The sequence below is a fragment of the Eubalaena glacialis genome, chromosome 10 (assembly GCF_028564815.1).
Source record: "Eubalaena glacialis isolate mEubGla1 chromosome 10, mEubGla1.1.hap2.+ XY, whole genome shotgun sequence".
NCBI lineage: Eukaryota > Metazoa > Chordata > Mammalia > Artiodactyla > Balaenidae > Eubalaena > Eubalaena glacialis.
In genome coordinates, this window is record NC_083725.1 from 97,852,344 (window position 1) to 97,877,610 (window position 25,267).

At 42.1% G+C, this 25,267-nt stretch overlaps 1 protein-coding gene across 1 annotated transcript; it reads right to left on the reverse strand.

Annotated features, from left to right (window-relative positions):
- Positions 1 to 2,443: 2,443 nt before the first annotated feature.
- LOC133099524 (lysine--tRNA ligase-like) lies at positions 2,444 to 11,316 on the reverse strand. Its single transcript, XM_061203239.1, has 2 exons — positions 9,759 to 11,316; positions 2,444 to 2,722 (listed from the first exon to the last, which is right to left on the reverse strand). Exons 1-2 carry the CDS (start codon positions 11,304 to 11,306, stop codon positions 2,459 to 2,461), a joined length of 1,812 nt encoding a protein of 603 aa, XP_061059222.1. The 5' UTR covers positions 11,307 to 11,316; the 3' UTR covers positions 2,444 to 2,458.
- Positions 11,317 to 25,267: the final 13,951 nt, after the last annotated feature.

The following is a 25,267-nucleotide window of genomic DNA, read 5'->3' on the forward strand; positions in this document are numbered from 1 at the left end:
TATAGTTTTTCAAAATATATTTTATATTGCTATTGTAAAACATGCTTCTGTTAGGCACATGGTAATTGTGTGTGTGACAATAATAGCAATAACATTTTTTTCTTTAAAGGCAAAGAAGAGGATTTACAAGCCCACTTTTTTTTTCCCTCTAGAAGTATCTAACCTTCCTCTCTTAGAAGCTCCTGGGGGCTCAGATATTAATAGTGTTCATCTTTCCTACTCCATTTATCTAGTCACCTAGGCGTGCAAATTTAGAGTATTTACTAGAACAACAATGATCAAAACAAAAACAAGAACTATCATTAACTGAATGCTTGCTGTATGCCAGGCACTGGTCTAAGACTTTGAGAGAGAGAGACCTAACAGAGGGAGGATGTAAACAGCAGATTCAGTGGACTTTTTGAGGTGATGACAGCCACAGGAAGAGCGGGGGGATAGGATGCCGGCGTGGGTGAAGGGTCCCAAGTGTGGAAGAGCGTGACCTATTCTGCCATGGACGGGGATTAGCAAGAGGGCAGGAAAGTGGCATCAAATATAGCTGGAAGAATATTTAATAAGAGAGGGACAAGATCCAATTCATATCTTAAGAAGAATGTACACATCTATATGGAGATAGATTGCAAGGGAAGTAGGGTGTTCACAGGAATGAACTGTGAATGTGTCTGGGGCAGTGGATGGCAGTGGCCTGGACTCCGGGGCTCTGGTGGAAACGGACCGAAGCAGGTGGACTTGGGATGCATTTTGGAGATAGAATTGACAGAGCTTGCTGGTGAATTGTAAAAAGGAGGTAGGGTAAGGGAGACATAAAAGCCAAGTCCTGTGTTTTTCTATTTGAGCACCTAGGCTATGGTGGTGCCATATACTTATGATGTGAAAATCTGGGGGAGTAACTGATTCATGGGTAGGAAAATGGAAGTTTCCATTCTTACCTTGTCATTTGCCAAAATGGACATACTGACCAAAGATAGAAAACAAAACAAAACAAAACTAGAAACTTAATGCTTTAATCATTTTTGTGTAGTAAAAGGAGACCAGACAGACCTAGGACTTCTATTTTCAAGTTGTACGATTTAAATTACCTAGCCACCTGCCACTGGATGCTTTAACCTCCTAATCTTTAAAAGGGAATTAATATTGCCTGTCGTGCATTTCTGTTGACGTAATATATGTGCAGCTCCTAGCCCAGTCTCTGGCACATAGTAACTCCATTTCCTAAATGTTAGTTGCAGTTCTTAGGAATAACCTGCACAAGATAGAGCTGTCATATGCAATAAATCCCTCCTTGTGAGGGTCTTGTACACACCTTAGCCTGGGTGACAGGATATATCCCTGTTACTTTCTATCAGAAGTCCCACATTTAAATGCTTTATTCCTTCAGTGGAAGGCTTTTTTCCTTACTGAAATACCAGTGGCCTTGAAAAGAGAATAGTTTAAGGCATATCTGTCAATAATAGAAAGTCATCCTAATGTAGTGATTAAGAGCATGGATTCTGGAGCCAGACTGCCTGGGTTTGAATCTTATCTCTGCCACTTATGAGCTGTGTGACTTTGGGCAAGTTACTTGACTTCTCTGTGGCTAAGTTCCCTCATCTGTGATATTGGGACATTAATGATTCCTACCTCATAGGGTTGTTATGAGTTTTGATGGAGCTAATACATATCAAATCATAAAACAATGCCTGGGAAATAGTAACCATAATGTAAGAATGTGTTAAATAAACTACAAATAGTTAAGGTGTTAGAAAACATGGCTTTGAGAAGGTGAGGAGAGAAGGATGAGGTCAGGGAGGAGAAGGAGGGCAGGAGAGACTGGGCCTCTGGAGGAAACAGAGACAGGAGGACACAGTGGGCGATCACGAGAAGGCTTTTCTGCTTTTTGGTTTTGTCTTGTCAAGCCCCCAGGGAAAGAGACTTCCAGAATGACCCCGACCCCAAATATTAGATCTAAGTTTTCCCCTCTTAGAAGCAGCCTTTAATCCATGCTTGGCTCAACGCAAGGTAACATGCACAGAAACATGCATTTCTGCTGTTGCCGCTTCTGTCGGCAGAATCTCTCTGCCTGGCCTTCATAAAGATCATGTCAAGGTGTCCCCCACCCATCTGATTTGGCCTAACTATGTGGTTTCCTATGGCTTACCAAGGTCTCAACTGAAATCCGGCCACAGACTGCTCCTCCAGAGCCTCAAGGGATGGTTCATCATTCCTGGCGTTACTATAAATGGACTGGGGAGTCCAGGAAATGTGTAAGTTTCCTTTTTTTTTTTTTTTTTAGAGACAAATGGTTTATTTGGTAACAAGGAGTAAAAAGGAATTCTTAATTCCTCTTCTCTCTTTTGATGGCTGACATGAAATGTGATAGTCAAATAGACAGCAACGCACACAGGAATTCCCTCGCAGTCCTTGATCTTCTGCACAAGCGCAGAGATGCCCAAGCCGTGCGACTTGCTGTCATTGTTTTCTAGACAGAAGCGCCGGCTGCTGTGCTTTCCAGCCCATCAGTGGTGGCTACATTCTCCTTCTTGTCTTCGGGTTTCATGGCAGGAAACAGAAGCACTTCCTTGATGTTATTGGAGTCTGTGAGAAACGTGGTGATGCGGTCGATGCCCATGCCCCAGCCACCTGCGGGGGGCAGCCCGTATTCCAGGGCGGTGCAGAAGGTTTCATCTATGAACATGGCCTCATCATCGCCAGCAGCTTTGGCCTTGGCCTGTTCTTCAAAGAGCTGCCGGAGAGGACTCCCGGAAGATGGCGGAAGAGTAAGACGCGGAGATCACCTTCCTTCCCACAGATACAGTAGAAATACATCTACACGTGGAACTGCTCCTACAGAACACCCACTGAACGCTGGCAGAAAACGTCAGACCTCCCAAAAGGCAAGAAAATCCCCACGTACTTGGGTAGGGCAAAAGAAAAAAGAAATAACAGAGACAAAAGAATAGGGACGGGACCTGCACCTGTGGGAGGGAGCTGTGAAGGAGGAAAGGTTTCCACACACTAGGAAGCCCCTTCGCGGGCGGAGACTGCGGGTGGCAGAGGGGGGAAGCTTCGGAGCCACGGAGGAGAGCGCAGCCACAGGGGTGTGGAGGGCAAAGCGGAGAGATTCCCGCACAGAGGCTCGGCGCCGAGCAGCACTCACCAGCCCGAGAGGCTTGTCTGCTCACCCGCCTGGGCGGGCGGGGGCTGGGAGCTGAGGCTCGGGCTTCAGTCGGATCGCAGGGAGAGGACTGGGGTTGGCGGCGTGAACACAGCCTGAAGGGGTTAGCGCACCACAGCTAGCCGGGAGGGAGTCCGGGAAAAAGTCTGCAGCTGCCAAAGAGGCAAGAGGCTTTTTCTTGCCTCTTTGTTTCGCGGCGCGCAAGGAGAGGGGATTCAGATCGCCGCTTAAACGAACTCCAGAGACGGTCGCGAGCCGCAGCGATCAGCGCGGACCCCAGAGACGCTAAGGCTGCTGCTGCCGCCACCAAAAATCCTGTGTGCGAGCACAGGTCACTCTCCACACCGCCCCTCCCGGGAGCCAGTGCAGCCCGCCACGGCCAGGCTCCCGTGATCCGGGGACGACTTCCCCGGGAGAACGCACGGCGCGCCTCGGGCTGGTGCAACGTCACGCAGGCCTCTGCCGCCGCAGGCTCGCCCTGCATCCGTATCCCTCCCTCCCCCCGGCCTGAGTGAGCCAGAGCCCCCGAAGCAGCTGTTCCTTTAACCCCGTTCTGTCTGGGCGGGGAACAGATGCCCTCAGGCGACCTACACGCAGAGGCGGGTCCAAATCCAAAGCTGAACCCCGGGAGCTGTGCGAACAAAGAAGAGAAAGGGAAATCTCTCCCATCAGCCTCAGAAGCAGCGGATTAAAACTCCACAAACAACTTGATGTGCCTGCATCTGTTGAATACCTGAATAGACAACAAATCATCCCAAATTCAGGAGGTGGACTTTGGGAGTAGGATATATTAATTTTTCCCCTTTTCCTTTTTTTGTGAGTGTATATGTATATGCTTCTGGGTGAGATTTTGTCTGTATAGCTTTGCTTTATAATAGCTTTATTTTACTTCACTATATTTTATCCTCTTTCTTTCTTTCTTTCTATTTTTTCTCCCTTTTACTCTGAGCCGTGTGGATGAAAGGCTCTTGGTGCTCCAGCCAGGCATCAGGGCTGTGCCTCTGAGGTGGGAGAGACAACTTCAGGACACTGGTCCACAAGAGACCTCCCAGCTCCACGTAATACCAAACGGCGAAAATCTCTCAGAGATCTCCATCTCAACATCAAGACCCAACTTCACTCAATGACCAGCAAGCTACAGTGCTGGACACCCTATGCCAAACAACTAGCAAAACAGGAACACAGCCCCATCCATTAGCAGAGAGGCTGCCTAAAATCATAATAAGGCCACAGACACCCCAAAATACACCACCAGACGTGGACGTGCCCACCAGAAAGACAAGATCCAGCCTCATCCACCAGAACACAGGCACTAGTTCCCTCCACCAGGAAGCCTACACAACCCACTGAACCAACCTTAGCCACTGGGAACAGATACCAAAAACAACGGGAACTACGAACCTGCAGCTTGTGAAAAGGAGACCCCAAACACAGTAAGATAAGCAAAAGGAGATGACAGAAAAACACACAGCAGATGAAGGAGCAGGGTCAAAACACACCAGACCTAACAAATGAAGAGGAAATAGGTAGTCTACCTGAAAAAGAATTCAGAATAATGATAGTAAGGATGATCCAAAATCTTGGAAATAGAATAGACAAAATGCAAGAAACATTTAACAAGGATGTAGAAGAACTAAAGAGGAACCAAGCAACGATGAAAAACACAATAAATGAAATTAAAAATACTCTAGATGGGATCAATAGCAGAATAACTGAGGCAGAAGAACGGATAAGTGACCTGGAGGATAAAATGGTGGAAATAACTACTGCAGAGCAGGATAAAGAAAAAAGAATGAAAAGAACTGAGGACAGTCTCAGAGACCTCTGGGACAACATTAAACGCACCAACATTCGAATTATAGGGGTCCCAGAAGAAGAAGAGAAAAAGAAAGGGACTGAGAAAATATTTGAAGAGATTATAGTTGAAAACTTCCCTAATATGGGAAAGGAAATAGTTAATCAAGTCCTGGAAACACAGAGAGTCCCATACAGGATAAATCCAAGGAGAAACACACCAAGACACATATTAATCAAACTATCAAAAATTAAATATAAAGAAAACATATTAAAAGCAGCAAGGGAAAAACAACAAATAACACACAAGGGAATCCCCATAAGGTTAACAGCTGATCTTTCAGCAGAAACGCTGCAAGCCAGAAGGGAGTGGCAGGATATACTTAAAGTGATGAAGGAGAAAAACCTACAACCAAGATTACTCTACCCAGCAAGGATCTCATTCAGATTTGATGGAGAAATTAAAACCTTTACAGACAAGCAAAAGCTGAGAGAGTTCAGCACCACCAAACCAGCTTTACAACAAATGCTAAAGGAACTTCTCTAGGCAAGAAACACAAGAGAAGGAAAACACCTACAATAACAAACCCAAAACATTTAAGAAAATGGGAATAGGAACATACATATCGATAATTACCTTAAATGTAAATGGATTAAATGCTCCCACCAAAAGACACAGACTGGCTGAATGGATACAAAAACAAGACCCTTATATATGCTGTCTACAAGAGACCCACTTCAGACCTAGAGACACATACAGACTGAAAGTGAGGGGATGGAAAAAGATATTCCATGCAAATGGAAATCAAAAGAAAGCTGGAGTAGCAATTCTCATATCAGACAAAATAGACTTTAAAATAAAGACTATTACAAGAGACAAAGAAGGACACTATATAATGATCAAGGGATCGATCCAAGAGGAAGGTATAACAATTGTAAATATTTATGCACCCAACATAGGAGCACCTCAATACATAAGGCAAATACTAACAGCCATAAAAGGGGAAATCGACAGCAACACAATCATAGTAGGGGACTTTAACACCCACTTTCACCAATGGACAGATCATCCAAAATGAAAATAAATAAGGAAACACAAGCTTTAAATGATACATTAAACAAGATGGACTTAATTGATATTTATAGGACATTCCACCCAAAAACAACAGAATACACATTTTTCTCAAGTGCTCATGGAACATTCTCCAGGATAGATCATATCTTGGGTCACAAATCAAACCTTGGTAAATTTAAGAAAATTGAAATCGTATCAAGTATCTTTTCTGACCACAACGCTATGAGACTAGATATCAATTACAGGAAAAGATCTGTAAAAAATACAAACACATGGAGGCTACACAATACACTACTTAATAACGAAGTGATCACTGAAGAAATCAAAGGGGAAATCAAAAAATACCTAGAAACAAATGACAATGGAGACACGACAACCCAAAACCTATAGGACGCAGCAAAAGCAGTGCTAAGAGGGAAGTTTATAGCAATACAAGCCTACATCAAGAAACAGGAAACATCTCGAATAAACAACCTAACCTTGCACCTGAAGCAATTAGAGAAAGAAGAACCAAAAAAACCCAAAGCTAGCAGAAGGAAAGAAATCATAAAGATCAGTTCAGAAATAAATGAAAAAGAAATGAAGGAAACAATAGCAAAAATCAATGAAACTAAAAGCTGGTTCTTTGAGAAGATAAACAAAATTGATAAACCATTAGCCAGACTCATCAAGAGAAAAAGGGAGAAGACTCAAATCAATAGAATTAGAAATGAAAAAGGAGAAGTAACCACTGACACTGCAGAAATACAAACGATCATGAGAGATTACTACAAGCAACTCTATGCCAATAAAATGGACAACCTGGAAGAAATGGACAGGTTCTTAGAAATACACAACCTGCTGAGACTGAACCAGGAAGAAATAGAAAATATGAACAGACCAATCACAAGCACTGAAATTGAAACTGTGATTAAAAATCTTCCAACAAACAAAAGCCCAGGACCAGATGGCTTCACAGGCGAATTCTATCAAACATTTAGAGAAGAGCTAACACCTATCCTTCTCAAACTCTTCCAAAATATTGCAGAGGGAGGAACACTCCCCAACTCATTCTACGAGGCCACCATCACCCTGATACCAAAACCAGACAAAGATGTCACAAAGAAAGAAAACTACAGGCCAATATCACTGATGAACATAGATGCAAAAATCCTCAACAAAATACTAGCAAACAGAATCCAACAGCACATTAAAAGGATCATACACCATGATCAAGTGGGATTTATCCCAGGAATGCAAGGATTCTTCAATATATGCAAATCAATCAACGTGATACACCATATTAACAAATTGAAGGAGAAAAACCATATGATCATCTCAATAGATGCAGAGAAAGCTTTCAACAAAATTCAACACCAATTTATGATAAAAGCCCTGCAGAAAGTAGGCATAGAGGGAACTTTCTTCAACATAATAAAGGCCATATATGACAAAACCCACAGCCAACATTGTCCTCAATGGTGAAAAACTGAAACCATTTCCACTAAGATCAGGAACAAGACAAGGTTGCCCACTCTCACCACTATTATTCAACATAGTTTTGGAAGTGTTAGCCACAGCAATCAGAGAAGAAAAAGAAATAAAAGGAATCCAAATCAGAAAAGAAGAAATAAAGCTGTCACTGTTTGCAGTTGACATGATACTATACATAGAGAATCCTAAAGATGCTACCAGAAAACTACTAGAGCTAATCAATGAATTTGGTAAAGTAGCAGGATACAAAATTAATGCACAGAAATCTCTTGCATTTCTATATACTAATGATGAAAAATCTGAAAGTGAAATTAAGAAAACACTCCCGTTTACCATTGCAACAAAAAGAATAAAATATCTAGGAATAAACCTACCTAAGGAGACAAAAGACCTGTATGCAGAAAATTATAAGACACTGATGAAAGAAATTAAAGATGATACAAATAGATGGAGAGATATACCATGCTCTTGGATTGGAAGAATCAACATTGTGAAAATGACTCTACTACCCAAAGCAATCTACAGATTCAATGCAATCCCTATCAAAGTACCACTGGCATTTTTCACAGAACTAGAACAAAAAATTTCACAATTTGTATGGAAACACAAAAGACCCCGAATAGCCAAAGCAATCTTGAGAACGAAAAATGGAGCTGGAGGAATCAGGCTCCCTGACTTCAGACTATATTACAAAGCTACAGTAATCAAGACAGTTTGGTACTGGCACAAAAACAGAAATATAGATCAATGGAACAGGATAGAAAGCCCAGAGATAAACCCACACACATATGGTCACCTTATCTTTGATAAAGGAGGCAAGCATATACAGTGGAGAAAAGACAGCCTCTTCAATAAGTGGTGCTGGGAAAATTGGACAGATACATATAAAAGTATGAAATTAGAACACTCCCTGACACCATACACAAAAATAAACTCAAAATGGATTAAAAACCTAAGTGTAAGGCCAGACACTGTCAAACTCTTAGAGGAAAACATAGGCAGAACACTCTATGACATAAATCACAGCAAGATTCTTTTTGACCCAGCTCCTAGAGAAATGGAAATAAAAACACAAATAAACAAATGGGACCTAATGAAACTTAAAAGCTTTTGCACAGCAAAGGAAACCATAAACAAGACCAAAAGACAACCCTCAGAATGGGAGAAAATATTTGCAAATGAAGCAACTGACAAAGGATTAATCTCCAAGATTTACAAGCAGCTCATGCAACTCAATAACAAATAAACGAACAACCCAATCCAAAAATGGGCAGAAGACCTAAATAGACATTTCTCCAAAGAAGATATACAGATTGCCAACAGACACATGAAAGAATGCTCAACATCATTAATCATTAGAGAAATGCAAATCAAAACTACAATGAGGTATCATCTCACACCGGTCAGATTGGCCATCATCAAAAAATCTAGAAACAATAAATGCTGGAGAGGGTGTGGAGGAAAGGGAACCCTCTTGCACTGTTGGTGGGAATGTAAATTGATACAGCCACTATGGAGAACAGTATGGAGGTTCCTTAAAAAACTACAAATAGAACTACCATACGACCCAGCAATCCCACTACTGGGCATATACCCTGAGAAAACCATAGTTCAAAAAGAGTCATGTACCAAAATGTTCATTGCAGCTCTATTTACAATAGCCAGGACATGGAAGCAACCTAAGTGTCCATCATCGGATGAATGGATAAAGAAGATGTGGCACATATATACAATGGAATATTACTCAGCCATAAAAAGAAATGAAATGGAGGTATTTGTAATGAGGTGGATGGACCTAGAGTCTGTCATACAGAGTGAAGTAAGTCAGAAAGAGAAAAACAAATACAGTATGCTAACACATATATATGGAATCTAAGAAAAAAAAAAAAAAAAAGGCCATGAAGAACCTAGTGGCAAGACGGGAATAAAGACACAGACCTACTAGAGAATGGACTTGAGGATATGGGGAGGCGGAGGGGTGAGATGTGACAGGGTGAGAGAGTGTCATGGACATATATACACTACCAAATGTACAATAGATAGCTAGTGGGAAGCAGCCGCATAGCACAGGGAGATCAGCTCGGTGCTTTGTGACCACCTAGAGGGGTGGGATGGGGAGGGTGGGAGGGAGGGAGATGCAAGAGGGAAGAGATATGGGAACATATGTATATGTATAACTGATTCACTTTGTTATAAAGCAGAAACTAACACACCGTTGTAAAGCAATTATACTTCAATAAAGATGTTTAAAAAAAAAAAAACCCCCCCCCCAAAAAAAAAAAGCTGCCGCTGTCGCATAGGGTCATTCAGCTCAGTGTAGGCATTGCATATTTCCTTTTTCATGACAAATAGCTCAAAGCGTTCAGTCAGACCCTCTTTAGAGCGGTGCCATTTGGCCAGAGGACTCATTATCTGCGGGTGATCACAGATGAATGTAGGATTGATGCACGTCACTTCCAGGAACTCCCCGACAAGCTTATCAAGGAGCCTGGCTGTGGTCCGAGGTGGAGGGCATTCAACAGCTTTTGCAACACAGATATCATCTAGAATTTTGTGAGTTTCTTTGCTTTCGAAGAGGTTAGTTTCTGGCAGTCTCATGCCCAGGGCTTTTTCAAGCTCTTCTACCACGCTGATTTTCCAGAAGGGTGGGGTGAAGTCAATCTCACAGGCTTGGCCCTCTGGGCCATCTGGATGATGGGTGGCCTTGTAACTGCCTGTAATGTGTTTCACCATCCCTGAAATCATCTCCTCTGTGATTTCCATGAGATCATGATAGTCTGCATAGGCCATGCAGAATTCACAGGTGGTGAACTCAGGATTGTGAGTCAAATCAATTCCTTCATTCCGGAACTGGCGTCCGATTTCATAAACCCGGTCAATGCCACCAACCACCAGCATCTTATGGTAGAGTTCTGGAGCAATCCTCATATATAAATTCATGTCCAGTTCGTTGTGGTCGGTGATAAAAGGCTTGGCCACAGCTCCCCCTGGGATGATGTTCATCATGGGAGTTTCAATCTCTAGGAATCCCAACTCATCCAAGAAACTTCTTATATATGTGATGATCTTAGAGCGGATGATAAACTTCTGCCTCACAAAGTCATTCAGGATCAAGTCCAAGTATCTCTGACGAAACCGTGTTTCCTTGTCTTTGAGGCCAAAGTGAAGATGAGGTAACATATGCAAGCAAGGAGACAGCAGTGTGATTTCATAGGGAATGATGCTCAGTTCGCCCTTCTTGGTTTTCCCAGGATTGCCCTGAACTCCAATTATGTCTCCCCGGCGCAGTTTGTTGTTAATACGAATAAATTCTTCTTCAGATTTATAATTCCTGGAATTGGCCATGACTTGCAACTTAAGCCCCTCTCCTCGAAGGTCATAGAAGATGAGCTTTCCCCCAGAAGCTCTTTTGGCATGGATCCTACCTGCCACCTTTAAGGTGATGTCAGTCAGGTGGTCCCCAGGCTGCGGGTGACTGTATTCTTGGATAAAGTGAGTGAGCGAGATGTCGACGTGGAACTTGTGCGGGTATGGGTCTTCCCCATTGACCTTCAGCTGGTGGACTGCCTGGCTGCGGATTTTGAAGTCTTGGTTTGGGTCCAAGCTCTCCTCCTCCGCACCCACACCATTATCAGCAGTGTGGTTGGTGGCAGCAGCGGCCTGGCTTAGTTGTTTCTCACTGAGCGCCTTCTGCTTGGCCTCCTTCTCTGCTATTTTCTTCTCAGCTTTCAGGCATCTCTTTAGCTCATTTTTGCTCAGTTTCGGCTCGCCGTCGTCCACTTTAATTTCAGCCCCCTGCACCTCAGCCATCTTCCCAGAGGGCCGGACCTAAAGAGCTAAGTTTCCTTTCTTATCATCCTCTCTTCAAGGAAAATGCTTCATGGGCTGTTGCATCTAGATGGCAGTTGGCTTTTATCATTAATTCCCATCTGAGCCAAACTAGGGACAGAGCATCAGCCTTTTTGAAAAATGGGGCAGCGGAAAGGATGTTAGTGAATCCCAAACCCACCTGGAAATCTAGCAGCATCTAAAGACTGTCCCTCAATTTTTCCAAGTGTGGTGAGGATGCAGAGAAACTACATCACTCATACATTGCTGGGAGGAGTACAAAATGGTACCACTACCCTGGAAAACAGTTTGGCAGTTTCTTAAAAAAAAAAAAATATGCCAACTACCACACAACCCAGAGATTGCACTCTTGGCCATTTATCCAGGTGAAATGAAAATCTAGTGTTCACACAAAAACCTGTACTCAAGTTTAGCAGTTTTATTGGTAATAGCCCCAAACTGGGAACAACCCAAGCGTTCTTCAGTGGCTGACTGGTTAAGCAAACTGTGGTCCATCCACACCATGAAATAGTACTTGGCAAGAAAAAAGGAATGCACTATGAATTACTCGTATAAGCAACAGCCTGGATGAAACTCCAGAGAATTATGCTAAGTGAAAAAAGCCAATCCCCAAAGATTATATACTATATGATTCCCTTTATATGATATTCTTAAAATGACCAAACAGTTGAAATGGTAAACAGGTTAGGAGATGCTAGGGGTTAAGGAGGTGGTGGGAGCAGGAGAGAAGTAGCTGAGGCTGTAAAAAGATACCATGAAGAATCCTTACGGTGACAGAGATCTTCTGTATCTTGACTGCATCAATGTTAATATCCTGGTTGTGATACTGTACCATGGTTTTTACAATGTACCATGCGGGCAAACTGGGTAAGGAAGGGTATCTGCATCATTTCTTAAAACTGGATGTGTGTCTACAATGATCTCAAAATAAAAGTTTAATTTTAATAAATAGAGACAGGATAAAGACTGTTAACTGATCCCCAAATTCATCCTGAACTCTACCAGGACCTAAGTAATGCCCTTCAACTTTCCCACATTCCTTGCTCTAAAAGAATTTTTAGTTGTAGAAAGATGTAACCAGATGCAAAATTAGGTAAACATTGATACATTGTTAGATACATTGCTTGCCACACACAGTTAGGCCCTCAGCTCACCTACTGTTCATTTTATCACTCATTCATTCAACAAACATTTACGGTGCCCCTCCAATGTATCAAAGACTATTCTAGGTATTGTGGATACAGGGAGACAGATAACAGACTCTGTACCTGAATGGAGCTTATATTATAGTAGGGAAGACAGATAATGTATAACACATACATAAAAAGATGATTTCAGAGAGTGGTAAGAACTAAGGATGCAATAAAACAAGGTGATGTGGACAGTGTCAGGAGAGGGGAACCTCTTTCAATAGGGGAGTGAAGGAAAGGCTTTCATAGCGGACAATTTGGTCTGAGAGTAAATGATGGAACAGGGCCCTAGAGCTGGGGAGAAGAGTATTGCTGCATTACCTTTACAAAAATCACTCTTGTGATGTGAAGAACACACTGATAGGAAACAAAAATGAGAGTGAGGGGACCAGTTCACAGCCATTTCAGTGGCCCATGCCTGCGGTGATGGTTTCCTCGACTAAGGTTTAGCAATGGAGACAATGGTGCCATTTTTCAAGATGAGAAGGACTGTGGGGGAAGAGGGAAGGAGGTTGGTTGGGAAAAAGAAATGGAGAGTTCTATTTAGTCATGTTCATTTTGATATGTCTAATAGACATCCACCCGCACTGGGCCACGAACATTGTTCAGCCTCATTCTTTGTCTGTCTCCCCCCAGCCAGTGCTCCAGCAGCTCTGGGTCACTCTTCCACATCCAGACATGAATGCAAATCACACCACGAGTTGGTTCCCAGCACGTCAACAATGGTTCGGATTCTGTACACCAGAAGGATAGAGTTATCTCCCTAAGGGTGAACCTGGAACAAGGGGGAATGGGAGCTAAGAGGGAGCCAGACGGATAAAGTCTTCCTTTTACCCTCTCCTATGGGCTACTCTAACCTTAGATAGATTACAATATCTTAGATTATCTTAGATTACAATATCTTCAAACAACTCTTCCAGAGAAGTCCCATATGCTGAGTGAACACAGCTGCCAAGTGACTGCTGGGTCTCTTGGCAGCTCTCTGCGAGGTGGGAACCAGGATGGGAATGCAGCTCATCACATTATTATCACACCTTCCTTTGCCTCCTTACCCTTTTTCTCTTACACCTAATACCCCAGACTTGCACCTCCCAATTAAACTGTTACTCTATTAATCCTTGCCTCGGGCTCTGTTTTATAGAGGACTCAATTAAGACAACATCCAAATGGAGATGTCAAGTAAGAAGTTAAAGTCTAGGAACTTCCCTGGCAGTCCAGTGGTTAAGACTTTGCCTTCCAATGCAGAGGGTGCAGGTTCGATCCCTGGTCGGGGAGCTAAGATCCCACATGCCTTGTGGCCAAAAAACCAAAACATAAAACAGAAGCAACAGTAACAGTAACAATTTCAATAAAGACTTTTAAAAAAATGATCCACATCAAAAAAAATCTTTTAAAAAAGTCTAGAACTCGGGAGAGAAGTCAAGATTGGAACAACTAGCTTGGGAACCATTAGGAGGAGATATACTGTATTTAGGGCTGTAAGGCTGGCTGGTGCAGTCACTTACAGAGAGTGTGTGGTTGGAAATATGGGTCAAGGAGCAAACCTGGGGCACTTTAAAATCTACTGTTTAGGTCGAGGGGTGTGGATCCAGCTGAGGGGAACTGAGAATTATTACTCAACGAGTTAGAAGAAAAGCTGAGGGGATGTAATGACATAGGTGAAAGAAGAGGAGAATGTCACAAGAAAGATGAAAATAATCAGGTGGGTGGACGCTAGCTAAGAGGTCTAGTAACATGAGAGACAGAGGAGACCGTGGGGCTGGTAACATGGAAGTTGTGGTGGCCTTGATGAGAGCAGTTTCAGTAAGGAAGTAGCATCGGAGTGGGTCAAGGAGAGAAAGGGAGGTGAGGAAGTAGAAACAGCTAACATCATAGACAAGTCTTTAAAGAAATTTCAACAGAAATGGAGAGGAAATAAATTGGGTGAGGAAGTCCGTTTGATGGGTGCTATAACTGGGAAATGACAGTTTGAGAAGTGTATTGTCTGGAAGTCAAGAGACCTACATTCTAATCCTTCTTCTGCCATTAAGCAGCTGAAGAAGCCTTGGGTAAATCAGTTCCCTCTCTGGGCATTAATTTCCTCATTTGTCATATCAGATATCTCTCTCAGATCCCTCAAGCTCAGAAAAGCTATGTTCTATGGAGATATTGATGCTGACAGAGAAGGGACAGTGAGTGGGGAAAGGAGGATCCTTGGGAGGATGGTGTAACTCCTTAAGGGGCAGCAAAAGGGTACCTACCTCCTTGGGTGGTAGGAAGGATTAAATAGATAATGCATGCAAAGCACTTAGCACGGCGCTTGACATAACAGTAAGAACACAATACACTTTATTGCTAGAAATAATGGACGTGGTATTGGTACCAGAAACTAGCAGGGTATTGGGTGCACTGCCCTACTGCACACACTTGGAAGTGCCATTCGGAGATAAAAAAAGAAAGAAAGGACGAGAAGTGGGGATGCACCAAGTAGTGCCTGATGTGCAGTGAGGACCACCTTGGAGGCAACCTGTGGATGCAATAGGCAAATAAAGCAATGGAACAGAGTAGAAAATCTAGAAACAGACCCATGCATATTTAGGCACTTACTTTATGAAAAAGGTGGTACCTCAGAGCAATGGTACAGACTTATCAAAAAATAATCTTATCAGTAAGTGGTGCTGGATCAAATAGACATCCAAATGGAAAAATAAGAATAAAACCCCACCCCTGCCTTTTACCAGAGCAAAAAAAATCAATTGTATGTGGTCCATAGATTTTAAATATGAAAGCTTTTAGAAGATAACACAGGTCAAGAATAGCTTCTTTAACTTGAGTTAGCAAATATTCTTAAATAAGACACAGAAAGTACTAACCATAAAGAACAATATTTACATACTGAGCTTTATTAAAATTAAAAACTTGGGTTCATCAAAAGATACCATTAAGAAAGTAAAAAAAAAAAAGAGTCAAGTTACAGAGTGAGAAAAGATATTCACAGTACATATAACTGATAAAGGGCTCAATTCAGAATATATAAAGAACTCTTATAAAAGACAGACCATCCAATTAAAAATAAATAAGCAAAAGATCTGAATAAGCATCTCACAAAAATAGAATGGCCAACGAACACAAGAAAAGGTGCTCAACTAGTCATCAGGGAAATAGACATGAAAATTATATTGAGATATCGCTAACCACCCACAAGAGTGAAAATAATTAAAATGAAGAACAATACCAAGTGACTGAGAGGATGTGGAGCAACTAGGACACATACATTACCAGTGGGAATTTAGAGCGATACGGCCATTGGGGAAAGTTTGGCAGATCTACTAAACCTAAACATAATATGTTCAAAACCTGTCAAGTCTATTCCTGGGTATACATCTGACAGAAATGAGGGCTTATGTTCATCAAAGACATGCACAGAAATGTTCAGCGCAGCATTATTCATAATAGCCTCAAGACAGAAAAAACCCACATGCCCATCAAGAGTAGAGCAGATAAATACACTGTGACGTATTCATAGAGTGGAATACTGTACACAATGAAAATAAATTAACCACTGCTACGCACGACATTGATGACTCTCACAAATATAATGTGGAATGAAAGAAGCTAGTTACAGAAGAATGCATATTGTCTGATTCCATTTATACAGGGTTTGAAAGCAAGCAAAATTCACCTGTGATGTTACAAGTCAGGAGAGTGGTCCCTTTAAGGAGCAAGAAGGAGGTAGTCGTGTGAAGGGGTGGGAGGAGGGCTCTGGGGGCTGGTAACGTTCTATTTCTTGACCTGGGAGGGGGGTGCATGGGTGTGTTTACTTTGCAATAACTCATCAATAATTCATTTAAGGTCTGTGCGCTTTTCTATGTGTATGCTCTACTCAAAAAAAAGTTTATCTACAAAATGAAATGGGAAGGGTGATCTTCACTTTAAGAAATGATTAAAATGTTTCTCCCCTCTTTGTTTCTGACACCACTCCCCCATCCAAGTTCCCCACTGCATGGGAACTTGTTCTCACCAAATGAATCAATCATAATGGAACAAATTTAATGGATTTCCAAAGATTTTTTTTTTTAAGTGTAATGTCTTCCTTGTAAGGTCATTAAAAAAAAACCTCTACCTTTAAATAAAATCATCACACCTCATCCTCCCTCCCTTTATGGTGAAGAAAACTGAAATGCTAGATCCAAGAACAATAGTCATTCTGGGGCCGGAGGGTGAAAATGGATCAGAAATTCATTTGACATTTACTAAGCAGCTGCTAAACGTCAGGCATTATTCTCGGCGCGGCAGATACAGCAGTCAACGGGAGAGAAAAGATCTTTGTTCTTGTGGAACTTAAAACATAACCCGCAAATGAGCAAATGTCATAGAGAGAAACAAGTCAAGGGGCGTGGGATAGTGGGGGCCAGGGGTAAGTTTTGCTGTTGTGTAGAGGGTGGTCAGAGAAGGCCACACCCAAAAGAGAGAAACCTGAGGAAGAAGAGAGATGGCCATGCAGGTGACAGGGAAGAGTGCTCCAGGCTGAGGGAGCCTGAGGTGGGAACAGTTTCTGTGTTTGAGGAACAGCCGGGAGGCCGGTGCAGCAGGAGGGGAGTGAACAAGGACCAGAGCAGCAAGAGACAGAGTCAGAGGCCACTAGGGCCCCCCAGGTCATTGTGAGGGCTTCGGCTTTCCCTCTGAGTGAGATGGAGCCACTGGAGGGTTTTGAGTAGAAAGAGAGACATGATCTGACTTAGACTTTAAGAATCACTCAGGCTGCAGGGGGAGAATAGACAGAAGGGGGGGGGGGTAAGAGCGAAAACAAGGAGACAAGGAAGTCGTTACAGGGATACAGGTGGGAGACCCTAGCGCCCTGGAGGGCCAGTGGAGATGGGGGGAACTGGGTGTATTTCATGGCAGAGACAAACAGGGTTCAGCGTTTGGAAGTGGGTTGTGAGACAGAGTGGAGTCAAGGTTTTGGGCCTCAGCAGCTGGAAGGACAAAGTTTCTGTCAACTGACATGTGGGTGGAACAGGTGTGGGTGCAAGGTTCCGAAGTGCTGTTTGCACACTTCTAGTTGGAGATGTCTGCTAGGCATCCCAGTGGAGACCTGTAAGGAGGCAGTTGGAGATAACGAAGCCAGAGCCCGAGGGAGAAGCTGGGACTGGAGATGTAAACGTGGGTGTTGGCGCTTCAAGCCATGAGACTGGATGAAGTCACCTAGGCAGAGGATATCGCCAGAAAAGAGAAGTCATGGTCTGAGGAATGGCCCTCTGAGGTCAGTCCTGCCCCAAATCCTGCTTCCACTGTAGGAAGGGGATATCGTCACGTTGGAGGAATTGGCCCCCATTCGCCTGGTGCCAGATGGCTGATGTGTTGCAGGTGTGAGGATACACGGGGCAACACTGTGACCTGGAAACTGGTCCTCAATGGAGACCAAACATCGCGTGAGGGAAACAAGCAAACACCTTTAGCATTCCTCCTCTCCCTGTCCCTAGCTCAGGTGGGATCTAAAATAGTGACCTGGAGGGCAAGCTTCTCCATCCTAGTCCTGGTTTGCCAAGTGCCCATGGCCTTCTCCTCTGGCATTCTCTTCGTCTGTCTGCTAGTCTAGCCCAGGGCATTCTGCTCTCCTGGAAGAGTGCTTGGTTCCTGGGCAAGCAGAGCATCCTTTCACACTGAGCCAGAGATTGCAGGCTGGAGGAAGGCGGCCTTCGAGGCAACAGGGGCTTGGAGGAGAGCTGTCCTACACGTTTTACCCATTAGCTGAAAATCTCTCATAACGTTTTCCATTCCCCTTATAACGAATCGTCAGATCAGCAGGGCCCCTGCTAGAAAGTTTATAAAAATCTCACAGGATTTTAAGGTCTGAACAAAGAGAAGAAATGGCTGACTGGGGCCGTGGCAGGCTCGAGTCAGAACCTCTTTCCCTGGCTGGTCTTTATTTCTAAAACTGGATTACAAGGGAAGAAGCTTTTGAAATGCTTCTCAGTTTTCTCCCTTCCTCGGCTTTACTGTCACCATTCAGGCTCCCCAGGACTCATCTGAGGAAGTCCCAGCCAAGAAAAGCACCAACAGAGAGGAGGAAAATTGGAAAAAAACAATAGCAGCAGGGATGGTGTTTATTGACCTCAACTTTCCAGTGTCCTGTCTCACTTTCCAGAGACTCCCATTGTTTCCCCACTTGCGTTACCATTCTTTTGAATGATTCTAACATAAACTTGATTTCCCTACCCACTCCTTCCCACTCGCTGCATGATCCATCTTTTCCTTCTTTTTCCTCTCTCTGTGGTAAAGGAGCAGTGGACAGACACAGCTGTTCTATGGTCTCCTGAAGTCTCCATCAGCTGGTGCCTCTCTGAAGACCTCCCCACCCTGCCTCTCCTCACACAGTCACTAGAGACTCTACTCTCCACTTTTCCACCTGAGAGGGAAAGTGGTCCAAGGAGCCCTTTACCTGAAAGTGAGGACGGTGTTTACGCAGCTGTGCCCACCTGTTTCAGGATGGGACTCCCTCTGGGTCAGCTCTTGGAACGTGGCACACAGCAGTGAAAACTGGGGAGTTTGAGATCCCTGGAGAATTGGAAAGATGGAACTCTCTTTCTCTTACTTTCAACCAGGATCCTAGAACACAAAAATGAATTACAAGTCACTTTCTGCTTCTTGGAGGTGGTGAGAAAGTAACTGTGTTCGGTGTAGCTACACTCCACATACAAACACTGATGGAAGTCAATGGAAAGGGTACCTTTCTTGCCCTTCTTCCCCATAATGTTCCCTAATAGGTATCAGGCAAGCATTAAAAATAATCTTTTGTGCTCAACAAAAATTAGTGAAGACATTGATAATACTAGGTGCCTTTTCCACTCCAAAGGCCTCCCTCATCCAAAATTTTCATTTGCTCATTTATTCATTCAATATATTTTTATTGAATGACTACTGTGTCCCAGGCTGGCTGCTATGTGCCTCAGAAAGAATGGAGAACAAGGTAGATAAGTCTTACAGTAAAAGTGATGGGAGAGGCAAATAAATAAACAGATACATCCAAATAATTACGTATTTTAGTAAGTGCTATGAGATCTTTGTGGGCTGCTAGCCCAGAGGGTGAGGTTTGAAGAACCACGGGCTAAACATAGAAATAAAAGGAAGTTGCATTTTTTAATGACTTGCTTTTACATGTAACTTAGGAAATATTCTTTGGAGAGTCACAGCAGAATTTTAAAATGGAATTGCTTTTCCTGGAACTAGGACATCAGCAATACCCATGATCTCATGAAGGCAGATTGTAGCTCCTAAAATGCCTTCAAATGATGTGGCTTTGCCTCTTTGAGGGAAATAAACCAAAGGAACAACCCAACTGCCTCAGCCACAGACACTACTGGTTGTCTACCCAACAGCTGTTCTCTACTTGCCTGCCCCCTTTTCCATAATCTTGTGGGGAGGTCTTTGTGACCTTGTCCCTGCGAGAATGGTCTAAAACTCACTACTGGTCACCTATTTGGGAGAAATGTGTATCACGCCATCTCCTTGAGAGAGATGATGTTATGAAGGTCCAAAGGAAGTGATGTGGGTTGATACTTTCTCTTCTCACCTTGCTTTCCTGGACTTAGAGAATGAAATCTATACCATGGCCCTCTGCTTTCTCAGCTCCTCTTAAAAGGACCCAGAGCCACCAGTTCTCTTCTGTGGCAACCTGGCCAGGTGGCAATTTTCCTACTCTCTGATAGCTTACAACTGAGGTTCTGCTTGGTAGATGGGGATGAGTAATCCTATTTTCCAGAAACCCATAAACCTGGTTGCCTTCCCAAGCCTTCCCATTTCTGGAAAGAGGATGGAGATGATTCTATGGGAAGTCAGGGTAAGAAAGCCAAACTAAAGCTTCCCTCTGTTAGGTAGGGAGATGGCCTCTATCTCCATCCAAAAAGATGTATCTTTTTTCTACTCTTTTCCTGGTCCTTAAAACTGTCCCACCAGCTCAAACCACATCTCTATGCCTTCTTGTCCTTAGATCCACACAAGCAGCACCCCCTGATGTTTGAACAATTTGACCATGACCCTGCCTTACTGTTCGCAACCTGCTTCTATTTGAATCCCATCAGACCTGATCCTACAAGTTCAGTCTCTCAGTCCTTCTCCGGCCCCTCCAGTTTTGTTATTCTCCCGTGACTCTACTTGCCCTTATTTGAACCCCCTGCTTTAGTTCTAGGGAGAGCTCTATACTTGACCCCGCTTGACACAAATCCCATCAGCCCAGGACTTGCTAATGAGCTTGAGCTCTTTCCTTTCTCCTATGACACCACGGCTAGATGTGAACTTAACATGGGTGGTGCTTTCCCTGACCACGCACACCAAGCTGAGCACGAGAGGGATGCCACAGTGGTTGAGTCATGCTTGTAAAGTTCATTCCTGAACTGGTTTGCAGGTTTTCCACTTCTCCCCTCATCTCGATGGTCTCCTTACTATGCTGGCTGCCTACCAGTCCTGTCCTGGGAACCTCTCTGCCAGCTAACTTGCTCCTCGACCTGCAAGGTCTGCATCTCAGACTCAGACTAACATGTTCCCTCCTGACCTTGTGCAGTGGGCTTTTGTGTTTAGCTGTTCAGCATCCTTTGTTAGAGAGAAAACACTCCTCAGTTCTTGCTCCCCTCTGTCTCTGTCTCTGTCTGTCTCTGTCTCTCTCCCTATTGGTGCTTAGTTACAGGGTCTCGTCCACCTTTAGCTATAAGAGTGGGAATGAGGACAATTATATAATTCAAATTTGAATCTCTCTGACTTCAAAATTTAGCCAGTATACAATCCTGACTCTATTGGTGAAAACTCGGTAGAAATGGTTAGAATAAGGCTGTGCTGATAAGCTCTGTGGCTGAACTAAATGAGAAAGTGCCCACTGAGTGCTGTAGATAACACGGCAGCCAGTGGCCGCTTCACCTGGAAAGGCCACTGGGGCTGGTTCTCCGTCGTGGAGTAATTTTGTGTTTGGATAGAAGCATCTCTTTATATTTCCTGCTCAACTGTAACCTGATCTAGAATCTGCTGCTGAACCACAGTACTGCTAAGGATGAGCTCACATCTGAACAACTGTCCTATAAAGAATCATCTCTGGGGAGTGATTATGCAGCTATTAAAGTACCTCTTAGAGTACACTGTCATGGAAGGAACTTTTTTTCTGGACACGTGTAAGTAAAACTTTCTTTTCTTCCAGTTTTATTGAGATATAATTGACCTGCAACACTGTATAAATTCGAGGTGTCCAGCATAATGATTTGACTTACATACATCATGAAACGATTGTCACGGTAAGTTTAGTGAATACCCATCATCTCATATAGATACAAAATTAAAGAAATAGAAAAAATTTTCCTTCCTTTTCATGAGAACTCTTAGGATTTACGCTCTTAACTTTCATATATAACATACAGCAGTGTTAGCTATATTAATCATGTTGTACATTACATCCCTAGTACTTATTTATCTTACAACTGGAAGTTTGTACCTTTTGACCATCTTCATCCAATTCCCCCTCCCCCCAACCCCTGCCTCTGGTAACCACAAATCTGATCTCCTTTTCTGTGATTTTGTCTGTTTGTTTTTGAAGTACAATTGACCTACCACACTGTGTTAATTTCTGTTACACAATGTAGTGATTTGATATTCCTAAATTCTCATTTCAAAATGATTACCATGATAAGTCTAGTTATAATCCGTCACCATACAAAGATATTACCTAATTATTGGCCATATTCCCCACACTGTACATTTCATACTCATGACATTTATTTTTCAAGAGGAAGTTTGCATCTCTAATTCCCCTCACCTATTTCTCCCCTCCCCCCAAACCCCTCCCTTCTGGAGACCACCTATTTTTTCTCTGTATCTATGACTCTGTTTCTGTTTTGTTATATTTGTTCATTTGTTTTGGTTTTTAGATTCCACATATAAGTGAAGTAATACAGGATTTGTCCTTCTCTATCTGACTTACTTCACTTAGCATAATACCTTCTAGGTCTATCCATGTTGTCACAAATGGCAATATTTCATTATTTTTTATGGCTGAGTAATATTCCATTGTGTGTGTGTGTGTGTGTGTGTGTATGTATATGTATATACGTATATATATTTACCACATCTTAATGCATTCATCTATTGATGAGCCCTTAGGTTGCTTCCATATCTTGGCGATTGTAAATAATGCTGCAATGAACATAGGGGTGGGTATATATTTTCTAATTAGTGTTTTCATTTTCTTCAGATAAATATATCCAGGAGTGGAATTGCTGGATCATATGATAGTTCTATTTTTAATTTTTTGAGGAATCTCCATACTGTTTTCCACAGTGGTTGTACCAATTTACATTTCCACCAACAGTGCACAAGGGTTCCCTTTCCTCTACATCCTTGCCAATACTTGTTATTTGTTGTCGTTTTGATAATAGTCATTCTGACAGGTGCAAGGTGATATCTCATTGTGGTTTTGATTTGCATTTCCCTGATGGTTAGTGATGCTGAGCATATTTTCATATGCCTGTTGGCCATCTGTATGTCTTCTTTGGAAAAACATCTATTCAGATCCTTTGCCCACTTTTTAATGAGGTTGTTTGGTATTTTTCATGTTGAGTTGTGTGAGTTCTTCATATATTTTGGATATTAACTCCTTATTGGATATATCATTTGCAAATATCTTCTCCTATTCAGTAGGGGGCCTTTTAAATTTGTTGATAGCTTCCTTCACTGGGCAAAAGCTTTTTAGTTTGATGTAGTTCCATTTGTTTATTTTTCCTTTTTTTCCCTTGCCTGAAGAGACAGATCCAAAAAAAATATTACAAAGACCAATGTCAAAGAGCATACTACATATGTTTTCTTCTAGAATTTTTATTATTTTAGGTCTTACATTTAAGTCTTTAATCCATTTTGAATTTATTTTTGTGCATGGCTTGAGAAAGTAGTCCAGTTTGATTTTTTTTGCATGTAGCTGTCCAGGCTTCCCTGGACACCCTTAACTGAAGAGGCTGCCTTTTCCCCATTGCATATTCTTAGATAGATTAATAGCGCATATAAGTGTGGATTCATTTCTGGGCTGTCTATTCTGTTCCATTGATCTATGTTTCCATTTCTTGTGCCAGGACCATACTGTTTTGATTACTCTAGTTTTGTAGTATAGCTTGAAATCAGGGAGCATGATTCCTCTGGCTTTCTTTTTCTTTCTCAAGATTGTTTTGGTTACTTGGGGTCTTTTGTGTTTCCATACCAATTCTAGAATTACTTGTTCTAGTTCTGTGAAAAATGCCATCGGTATTTCAATAGGATTACATTGAATCTGTAGATTACTTTGGGTAGTATGGTCACTTTTATAACATTAATTCTTTCAATCCATGAGCATGGTATATCTTTCCATCTGTTTGTGTCATCTACAATGTCTTTCATCAGCATCTTATAGTTTCCAAGTACAAGACTTCTATCTCCTTAGTTAGATTTATTCCTGGGTATTTTATTCTTTGTGATGTGATGGTAAATGGGATCGTTTTCTTAATCTCTTTCTGATAATTTGTTGTTAGTGTATAGAAATGCAACAGATTTCTGTATATTAATTTTGTATCCTACAACTTTACTGATTTCATTGATGAGTTCTAGTAGTTTTTTGGTGGCATCTTTAGGATTTTCTATGTAAGGTATCAATGACAGTTTTACTTAATCCTTTGCAATTTGGATACCTTTTATTTCTTTTTCTTGTCTGATTGCTGTGGCAAAGACTCCAATACTATGTTGGATAAAAGTGGTGAGAATGGGCATCATTGTCTTGTTCTTGATCTTAGAGGAAATGCTTTCAGCTCTTCACCATTGAGCATAATGTTAGCTGTGGGCTTCTCATATATGGCCTGTATTATGTTGAGGTATGTTCCCTCTGTACCCACTTTGTTGAGAGTTTTTTTTTTTTATTATCATAAACAGATGTTGAATTTTGTCAAAAGCTTGTTCCACATCTATTGAGTTAATCATGTGATTTTTATTCTTCAATTTGTTAATGTGGTGCATCACAGTAATTGGATTTGCAGATATTGAACCATCCTGTCATCCCTGGGATAAATCCCACTTGATCATGGTGTGTGATCCTTTTGATGTACTGTTGAATGTGGTTTGCTACTGTTTTGTTGAGGATTTTTGCATCTATGTTCATCAGAGATATTGGCCTGTAATTTTATTTTTTTGTGATACCTTTGTCTGGTTTTGGTATCAGGGTGATGCTGGCCTTGTAGAATGAGTGCAGAAGTGTTTCTTCCTCTGCAATTTTCTGGAATAGTTTGAGTAGGATTGGTATTAACTCTTCTCTAAATGTTTGGTAGAATTCACCTGTGAAGGCTTCTGGTCCTGGACTTTTGTTTGTTGGGGGTTTTTTAATTACTGATCCAATTTCATTACTGGTAATTGGTCTGTTTATATTTTCTATTTCCTCCTGGTTCAGTCTTGGGAGATTGTACATTTCTAGAAACTTGTCCATTTCCTCTAGGTTGTTCATTTTATTGGCATATAATTGTTCATAGTAATTTCTTATGATCCTTTGTATTTCTGTGGTGTCAGTTGTAACTTCTCTTTTTTCATTTCTAATTTTATTGACTTAGGCCCTCTCCCTTTTTTTCTTCATGAGTCTAGCTAAAAGTTTATCAATTTTGTTTATCTTTAAAAAAAACAGCTTTTAGTTTTATTGATCTTTTCTATTTTTGTCTTTATTTTATTTATTTCTGCTCTGATCTTTATTATTTCTCTCCTTCTACTAAC